General features: G+C 35.8%; 1 protein-coding gene across 1 annotated transcript; it reads right to left on the reverse strand.

Moving 5' to 3' along the window:
- Positions 1 to 417: 417 nt before the first annotated feature.
- Positions 418 to 7,659, reverse strand: LOC762467 (ras-like protein rasD). Its single transcript, XM_030973130.1, has 5 exons — positions 7,480 to 7,659; positions 6,853 to 7,016; positions 3,164 to 3,220; positions 2,631 to 2,704; positions 418 to 2,310 (listed from the first exon to the last, which is right to left on the reverse strand). Exons 1-5 carry the CDS (start codon positions 7,503 to 7,505, stop codon positions 1,789 to 1,791), a joined length of 843 nt encoding a protein of 280 aa, XP_030828990.1. The 5' UTR covers positions 7,506 to 7,659; the 3' UTR covers positions 418 to 1,788.
- Positions 7,660 to 10,347: the final 2,688 nt, after the last annotated feature.

Consider the following 10,347-nt stretch of genomic DNA (forward strand, 5'->3'; position numbering starts at 1 on the left):
TATCTCCTTCCCCTTATGTTAACTGACAATGAACCTATGAACAAAAATGAAGAACTGAATATAACCTTTCTAACGATACCTAATTCAATATGAATGGAAATCACCTTTAAGTTAATATTCCTCGTAAAAGTGCAACACCTGCAAGGGGGGGGGGGGGGAGGGCGTTTCACAAAACCTGCCATCAGTGATAAATTACAGTTTTTGTTATAAGGTACTGAAATCCTTGCTTCTGATTGGTTATCAGCGGATTTGTCACTACTTTTTGTCATTTGTCATTGAAAAAAAGGCTTTGAAAAACGGGTCCCAGTACTTAGTCCCAATGGACGAGCAATGACATTTTGGAAACACAATAGGGCAATTTCACCAGGATGGTAACCTTAGAATGCACAGATATAAACACATCAATAAACAATGGTATACTAGGAATCGAAAGGAGATGTTTATTTCTACTTTCCTTCGCTGAAAGTATCGAAATGGGAAGACGATGGCATTTGACATAAATCACAAGACATATGTATAAAAGAAAATTGTCTTTGTATCAGATATTTTTCCATGAATACACTGATTTAGGCGAGATGGTATGTTTTGATTAACACAATCTATAGGTAATGCAATAAATTGTGAATATCACAAGTAATTTCGATTACCAATAGCTTATAGATAACACTTAGGAAAATTGATAGTCTATATCAATTATTTCTAAGAGCAATGTAAAAGCAATATCCCTGTTCCTATAAGGTAATGATTTTAGATTTTGTTTAAGTACTCAGTGATAAAAAATGATTTGAGAAATAGTTTGTTTTACTCAAAAGTATCTCTTACTTATTCTTAATGACATTCAATTCGTGGACAATACAAATATTTTATGTAAAACATTTGCAACAATTGTGCGACAAATAAACAAACAAATTCAATTTATATGCGTGCTTGGAGTACGAACGATGGACGAAAAATACAATCGGACCTACTATTTGTTTACAATACATTTGTTGGCAGTTGAATGTGTGAGGTCATTTTAAGGACGTCCTTATAAAAGTGGGGGGGGGGGGGGGGACAAACATCACGAAAAGAAACTGTTTTCTTTTTTCTTCTTCAATTGACTTCGTAAACAGTCACCGAGGGTTAATATGGACATTAGGTATAGACATCAAAGCTATTGATGTCCGGTCATTATCCTACACAAAACAAAGTCTGGTCATCTTACACAATATAGTTAATAACCTCGCTTTACATCTCATTTATTGTAATACTTAGATGAAATACCGGGTCATGAAAATACTTCTCTTAAAATGAGATTTGTCGTATTTACCTGTGATAATATCATTGCATTTCACTGTCGGGGATCGTTATTTTCAAAATCTCATTTTAAAAAGGTCGTTCATGATTGATTATTATCCGATTTAAAAAAAATCTTAGATTTAATAAAAAATCGTGTCGTTTACATCACATTATTTTCTATTTCAAAGCAAATATAAGTTATAGTGCAAATGAATTGCACACGTTAAATATCTATTATTTACAAAATAACCATTAAACATAACGTTCATCACTTTGAACGCCAATGGAGTAAAGGCACCCGTCATATATATTCATATCTTAACATTCAACCATTCTTCACAGTTATAAAACCATCAGTTAATAGAAGAAGGCTGTCATAAACCACATTGTATAAGCACATTATGTACCTGTCGCATCAGTCAGGTTTCTGTCGAGACAGCAGTCATTAATATTGCAACGTTCCTTCTGGCACTATAGAATAGTCAAGTCTATGTTAGAGCTGTTGGTCCATCAAATGCTCGGACATGTCATTCGTCTTTGGTACATCTTAGGACTGAGGGCACCCATGTGTAGTAAATTGAGAGACCATTCTGGAAGAGGTGATAATGTGTCCGTATTTTTGGAGGTGTTGTTCGTGGCGGAGTTGTTATTACTGTGGTGTCCAGAAAGAGCAGACACGGCTCGTCTGAAGTATCGTCCTTTCCTACTCGTCTTAACTTTCTTCATCTCTACTTGCGTATCACGGATGAACTCCAGGACGCTGTCCTTGAGCTTGCCCGTGTCGGTTGCAGCGGATACCTCGCGGAAGGTCCAACCGGAGTCCCGAGCGAGAGTGTACCCTTCCTTGAAGCTGACACACCGCCCCCTCTCCATTTCTCTCTTGTTACCCACAAGCATGACTGGTATATGGGCCTTGCCGCGGAGGAAGAGTTGGGAGTGCAGTTGCTGAGCCTTTTCGAAACTTGATCGATCTGTGATGGAGTAGACGTAGAGAATGGCGTCGGCCCCTGCCAGGTAGTCAATCAGAGGTGCCTATATAGAGAGAACAAAAAGGTAAAAGAAAGTTAGATTCAATCTCTTCTGTCTTAATTACAAAAATGTATATTCCAGACTATTCCAGACATCCGTTTGTTTTTTCTAAACCATGTCCATTAAGCACGAATTGTTGTTTCAAATCAGTGCAAATTAAAACCTAAACAGTTATTTTACTGTGAGCTTTTCACACACTTTTATGCTGCTTTCACAATTATCATAATTGGTAACATAATTTTCCTGCCTTGGAAACAAAATTTTGCAGGAATTCGCTTCCAGTTTATGCTTTGAACTGCAGGAAAGCTGGATTAAAATCTCACCTGATTGGCTGTATCGTAGAGCTCGATCTTCGTTGACCTTCCATCGATCATCTCAAGTTTCTCATGGCAACTTTCTGTTGGGAAAAGGAATTAAAACAAAACGTTTAGTATGTTAACCTTGTATCTAAAAAAGAGAGGATAGAAACGACTTTTCTTACTAAAGGAGGCAAAAGCCTGGAACTAAGAAATCTTTTAAATGCATTTTTTTTCTTTTAGAGACAAGGAAATAACTAAACGGGTTTTATGATTTCATTCATGAAGTTCAGTTTAAGACATATTCTGAAATTATTCTTAATGGTATCACCCTATCATTCAAATATTGTTTGTTAAGTAAATTTAATGAACGTTATAATAATAATAATAATAATAATAATAATAATAATAATAATAATCATCATAATAATAATAATAATAATAGTACATTTATAGAGCGCAGAAACTATCCAACATTAGGTATATATTCTAGGATAATTATCTAAGATAATTAATTGTAACTTTGTTTATATTTCTTTCTAAAATTAATTGTAACTTACCTAATGTCGGGTCGTATTCATGCAGATATCGTCCACACAGAAAGCGAACCGAAATAGCTGTGATAAAGAAAAGAAATACAAAGAAGAAAAAACGTGAAATTTCAAAGTTACTCAAAGTAAGCGAAATACGACCATCATTGTAAAAGTAAATGGGATATTTTGGCAGAAGTATGCCAAAGCATCGGTGAAAAGAGAGGAGAAGACGTACAAAATAAAAGAGATTCGCACGCGAGGTCAACGAAATGAATTGCCTCCTAACAAAGGTTCGATGGAATGCTAATGTATTTGAAAACTGAATAATGACAATCTGAGTGAATTCCTCGCTCTGAAATGTTATTTTGCTGATTGATGTGACCAATCTCAATCAGTGGATGAAAGATTCAGACAGTAAGCGCGAAATGTTGCATTTCTATGGACGAGCATTCCTTCTTTCTTCACATAATCCGATTCCATAAAGCCCCTGGTCAGTAAAGCTCTTTTTATTACCCCTCAAAAATCCAGCTGCATCCAGAAAGCAAATGATGCGCTTGTGACAGATAGATGTGTATCATTGTAACAGTATTATTCGTATAGATTGTTTGAGCTGATTTAATATTGTGATACATCTCTTGTAATGATAGTTTATCCGTCTTTATTTCTTCTATTTAAGTCTAAGCCTTGAGTGATTTCTTTTATCGACATTATGCTGAATGAGGAATTAAATGAAACATTTGATTTTCAATGATAACATATCTAGTTAAATTTTATTTTTAGAAACCAGGGCCGGCCTCCTTAACAAAGATTAAGTAAGGGAATGGGCAAACGTATTGTCCAATACTTTAACTCACAAAAAGCTTACAAAGTATTGACTTATCGTTAGGCCTATACCCATTTTTTCAATGGTATGATTCCTATAACGATGAGATAGGGCAGAGAAAGATAAAATGGCATTAGATCCCTGGTTCAAATATTCATGATTATGTACAAAAGTCGCGGGGACTTTGATGGATTAAAAGAGGCAGAAAATAAACGTCTAAAATGAATGATCTATGCTTGCTATTATGTAAGAAGCCTTATACTATTAATAGAGTGCTTATGAAGATCCTGGAAAAGAGTTAAGATTTGATTGCAGTACTTTCTCTCCCCTTATCTATACAACGTCCCTTTCAACTTTGTAGACACAAATAAATGAAATATTTTTTAAAGAATGGGAGTATTGGCGTGATGTTCATTAACCAACTACCCTTGTTGAAACGAAAAAGGACCTTTGCAATGTACATATTGTTACAAAATATCGGTTAAGGTACATTTTCCTTTTGATTTTGCTTTTATTCATGTATTTCCATTTTGATTCATGTCTTATCTGCAACATACTTCACGTTCTGATCGTACTAAGGTGAACCATGTCCGCCCACCCCAAAGTCAAAAAGGGTTATTCTTATGATTGATTTGAGTCAACAGTGACTGCATCAAGCCGTGTCGATCTTCAAACAGCGCCGCTCAAACAAACTTTCATTACTGGTATGTAGATGACTAGATCGGTGATCAAGAATGTATCATCTTCTGTTAAGGAAAGGCAACGGTTAGCACCTCAAGTGGTCTTATGTTGACTCGTCTATATATAGCATCATGAATGAGACGAGCCGCTAAGACAACATGGTGGGATTGGGAAAATAGACCGAAAGGTTACTAGGTGAAGATCGCCATTTGATGAGAGTCTTGGGAATCTCGTTTATCTCATTTGGTATCGAAATTCAGTGAAGTCTTAAATTGACCCAAGAAGGTCCAAACCATGAAATTGCTCTTCTCTTCACAATTCAATTCCAGAAAAACTGTACAATCTTATTTTAAATTCAATAGGATACTTTAAGATTTAGAAAAATTTAAGAACCTAAATTTCACAACTCGCTATTTGCCTATAGAAAGAGGAAGTTCATTCCATATTGGCCTGACTAGATGATCACACCCTGACAGAACAGTGACAGGCTCGTTAGCTGTCAGGAATGGATGGGAATTTATAATGTATACATCTCAGCCATCTGAGATTGTTTGTATAATGTGGATGCTCCTCTTTCTAAAATCTGTCCACAGTGTCATTTATTAAACAATGTGCATGTTTATAGAAACAATCGAAACACTTTGTAATCTTTGCTACGATTAAGGGCTGAATGTTTATTTCAAAAAACTACTCGTATAAAACCAAGAGCATTAATTAAAGAGAATAGACTGTAGCTTACCCGTATATACAAGTTATCTAAATCATTGGAAGGTATTATGTTTCAAAGAAAATTGTCCCGATTAACCTAAAACATTGATTCTAAAGATTTTTCAAATGTTGGATAACACCGGCAAATGTTCCCCAGGGGCCGCCATCCATTTCATAATGACAAATCCATATATAGCCAGCATCAAAACTTAAGGTTAGAGTGAGACGCACGTGCGCGCTGTTTGCTTAAAAACTTGCCATGACTCAAGCTGTAATTAGTCACTTTACCATTGGCCGTGTAAATAGGTCAACACATTAAGATGATACAGACACTACCACCTAACCCTATTAAGAGTGATTTAAAGTAGGCGAAGGGTCATGATGCTACAAAGGGTTTTCTTCTTTGACATGTGTAATGATTATCTTTTCGACTCATCCCACGCGCTGGATATGTTGATAACTTTATGAATCCTTCGTGGGAGTTATTTACTTTAATTGATCAGTCACTTGTAAAACATATATTTCTTAATTTTTAGTGTGTGAAGTTTTTTTCTTAGAAAGTCATCCGAAATGAATTATCTTTAGACAGTATAGCAATGGAGTCAATTTTTCATAAAAGTCATTGTACTTTTGGACTCATTTACGACTTTTAAACATATCAATTTATATAACATCACATACAGACCAAGAAACTGTAAAATAACTTACTACACACATTCTACTTTGTTTATCAATACCTATAACAGCGATTGAAATAGTTATATACCAAACATAATATTTACCTAAATCGGTACTTCAATCGAATTATTTCAATCAGATGAAGGAATTATAGAGACAAATGCCGCCACATATCAATCCGATAAGAACGCGACAAGATGCGCTGACTGTTTACTTCAATCTGATAACAATCTCGGATCGTGTTCTTATATATGTAGTTCGAACTAAATCTACAACATTTCATCTCTGATAAGGATACAAAAAGAACTATATAAAAAAGGATAGGATTAACATTCCGTTTCCTATTTTGTCGGCAGAATGGTCACAGATGTAATGATTCTGCATGGCTTTACGGCAAGGTTTTGTTGCACCCTTAATACTTCATCGACTTTTTGGAAACTACCAAAAATCAATACCGAAGAATATGAAAAATCATTAAAAATATATTTCAGTATAATGTTCATAAAACCCTTACCATGTATCTCTCAATATATGATTTCCATCATTGTCATCTGCATTGTCTTGTATAATAGATACAAATCTGCTGATATAATGTTAATTTTGAGCCGCTGGAAACTGTTAATTAAAACGTTCCAATTTCAAACAATTAAGTTAAAAGTTTCTCCATTAAGGAATTATGCTCAACAGAATAGAATCAAATACAAACGTGGAACAGCTGCCACACTGTAACATTGTGAAGTATACCAAACTATTGCAAGAGACAACGAAAATGACAACGGAAACATATAAGAGAAGATATACAAGCAGACATTGTATCTAAACTTACCAGATTTTCCGACACCGTCTTCGCCCAGGAGGACGAGCCTGAAACTATGGGAAGTCTTCTCCGTTCTCGTGATGTTATTCTGGTTGTCATGTGCTTTGATAGACGAGGCGAACGTCACAGTCCTGTCCTTACCCTTCTGCATGTTTTGTACAGAGCGCAGTGGGCTGTAAAAAATAATCAACAAGTGGTGAACAAGATGGTTAAATGTTATTTAGAAATAAATATATTTTACTTTGAAAGGATAACTGAAATAATGCTTGGCGCACATTGATTTCTATTCCATCACAAACAATGCTGTCTGATTAATGAGAATGAAGAGAACGGTTAAACACTGTGTCACGTTCATCCATTTGATATTTCCCTCCGTAATCGGCAACTTAAATCAAGTTTTAAATAAGACATGAAGAACAAAACTATGTCAGTCTATTTATCTTATCCATACACTCTTTCATTAACTTAACACTGTTATTGAAAATGAAACACTTAGCACAATCAATAGCAAGTAGTAACTCTGTTAACAAGTTGAGATGAATCGATTCGGCGATCAAATCATAAAATGAAGTTAAGTATAGGTTACACATTATTTTCCAATCAGGTCCTTTAAGTTGGAAAAATGTGGATACTAACCTTTTTATATATGGAGAGATCGTCATGTCAAATATGAATATTCTCCGAGCAGAGAAATCGTCTGAAAAATAAAATCAAGTCTTGCGGTGATGTCAAATCTTCTTTAGAGTATTGCAAAGATGAGTCCGCTAGCGCACTGATAACGAAGTATCTGATGAAGTCTAAGCGCTTGGAGATCTTCTTGTCAACTGAGTATCTGTTGACAAATCAGATCGGTTTTATGGGATGAGGGACAAAGAAGTGGAGTTGGTTGGCTAGGCTTGCGGGGGTGAGAGATGGGCATTGTTCGGGTGCATCTTTGCACCCCAGTCAGCAGAGGCCATCGAACGCATTGTGATCAGGGGATAAAGAAGTGGAGGGGGGGGGGGATCTTCACTCGGGGGGTGATTCCAGGCCACTTATATTGGACAGACACTAAAATGTGATTAACAGTCAAAAGGTTTTAATCTCTCTCTCTCTCCCTATGTCTGTATCTCTCTCTTTCTCTTTTGCTCTCTCTAACTTTCTGAACTTCTGTAGGACAGAATGTTGAAGTACTACTTCTGCTTTTTTTCATGTCAGGCGTATGGAATGTAGATCCCTCGGAGGGGTATAGGATTTTGGATTGATAGACATGTTGGGAAATGAAAGAAAAACGGTCTCTCGGTATTCACGCCCCTAGCTCACTGGTCCTTGAGTGAGTGTTTAAAAAAAAAAATTCTCCCGATCGTGCTTCGAGAAAATGACTTGGTGAAAAACATCTTTTCATGACGATTGTTCAGTCACGTAAACAGGTTGGTTGACTACTGGAATCAGCAAGAGTGTGCGAGTAGGCGAACATGGTCCAACCCTAATCTTATTCTTACCCCCCTCCTCTCAGTCTCACACGTCTATCTCAATTACGTCATCACTTGGGAACAAGGTTATTTATTCTTAATATATTTGTCCTGATGAATTTTAAAATAATTTGTAGTCGTCCTTCGTCATGCAGTATCGATGAGCTTGTTTCGAAGTTTACATTTTCAATGCGGAGGGCATTTTTTAGACATCATACCTCGTCTATAGGGGGGGGGGGGGGGGGAGTGGGGGTAAACCAGGCAACCAATGCATTTCAGCCAGAAAATCTAATTTTGACAGGTTCTTGTTCAGGGGAAATGACAGGTGGACAATGTTCTTTGCAAGTGTTGTAGAGGGTGTGAAATTCTGAGACTTAATACGAGAGAGCCGTCTTATTCTCCTATATAAGTATACTTGAGGATACTTTGACAAGGAGCTTTAAAGCATATTCATGCAACATCATTAGGACACTTATACCTTTCCATTGTATCGCTCTCTGAGATGAGCTGTTACTGCTAAAAGATTTTTCTTTTACAGCAGTTTGCACAGTCCATACTTTTGACAGGGGCAGTATAATGTACCTCACCACGACATCTCCACTACAAGGCTCTTCTGGGTAAATCTTCTATTCATTATTTAACCTAAATCCTGATCGTTTCATTCACATGTCAAGAAAGAATGAATACAGTTTTGGGGTTTTAATTCTTCATTTGACGTGCATTTAATGTCAGATAGTTATAAATCCATCGGTGTAGCAGTAGAGAAAAAGGAGAAGATTATCTAATCTGGATTACTTTTTTTTAATAAACTCGTTTGATAAACTATATAGCTGACATCTGATTCTTTATACCCCTATTCTTTACAAAAGCAAAGTACCCTTGTTGCCAATGATTATTAGTTTTAAATTGACAGTAAGCCTGCATGAAATGTCGAGCTGCACCATAAACATTTCACACTCCCAAAAAACAAAATCGCGTATAATTATGCCCCAACAAGCACAAATGACATTTTACTTTAATTATCTCGCTACATATTCATTTCAAGTGTACAATTCGTAATATCATCCATTTATAACTTTGGAAATTTGTCAGAGAAATAAAAACAATTATATACACTGAACGACTTTTTTGACAGGCGCTGGGGAAGCATGTACCTCTCCACGACATCTCAAGTATGGCCTTTATCTTCTTATTTAATCTTCTTTTTATTATGAAGCTTAAATCCCGATCATCCCTATATAAAAACGAAGGATTTCATGTCCTTTTATATTCTACACGCTTTTCATGTTAAACGGTTATAATCTTATCGTTGTATCGCAACAGAGAGAAAAAGATAAAAAGAAGATTATCGATTCCAGATTAGCTTTTTTCATTTCTTTATATTGTTGTTACATTGTCGACATCTGAGGTTATTTACCTATCATTCTTTACGGTTAAAGCACCCTTGTTTCTTGACCTGTATTGACAGTATGCATCTTAAAGGGAAAGTCCACCCCCAAAATAAGTTTGTTTCGTTAGAGGCAGAATAATAAGAAAATCAGGTGAGTGAAAGTTTGAGCAAATTCTGAATGAAAATAAGAATTATTGAAGTTGTGATCAATCAAATACAAATTGGCAACTCTGTGACTTATTATACGAGCTCTCCTTCATTTGCTTTGTGCATAATATTCCATAAAATCATGTTTTCTTCGTTATTGATGACGGAATATATATTTGTTCCTTGCAGGGGGAGTATAGAAACATATTTGCAATTATTATATTTAGGGTGCATGTATGGTTGAAATTTTTCTTGAGGGAAAATGAAAATTGTAGATTTTTTTAGTACTGAGCAAATGGAAGTTGAGCTCGCATGATACGTCATAGAGTTGCCAATTTGTGTTTGATTGATCACAACTTCAAAAATCCTAACTTCCTTATTTTTAATCGGAATTTGCTCAAACTTTCACTGACTTGTTTCTCTCATTTTTTCTATTCCTATTAAAACTAACTTAATTTCGGGGTGGACTTCCCCTTTAAGCGTGCTTTCATACTGAGCTGCACCACATTATTCAAC

The sequence above is a fragment of the Strongylocentrotus purpuratus genome, unplaced genomic scaffold, assembly GCF_000002235.5.
Source record: "Strongylocentrotus purpuratus isolate Spur 01 unplaced genomic scaffold, Spur_5.0 spur5_scaffold_6, whole genome shotgun sequence".
NCBI lineage: Eukaryota > Metazoa > Echinodermata > Echinoidea > Camarodonta > Strongylocentrotidae > Strongylocentrotus > Strongylocentrotus purpuratus.

What these genes read in the sequence shown, in the direction of transcription:
- LOC762467 (XM_030973130.1), bottom strand. Translation starts at nt 7,505, where the DNA reads ATGACGATCTCTCCATATATAAAAAG. An exon ending in TGAATACGACCCGACATTAG is followed by an intron (nt 2,705 to 3,163) that starts GTAAGTTACAAT and finishes TTTTCCCAACAG; the next exon opens with AAAGTTGCCATGAGAAACTT. An exon ending in TCTACGATACAGCCAATCAG is followed by an intron (nt 2,311 to 2,630) that starts GTGAGATTTTAA and finishes CTCTCTATATAG; the next exon opens with GCACCTCTGATTGACTACCT.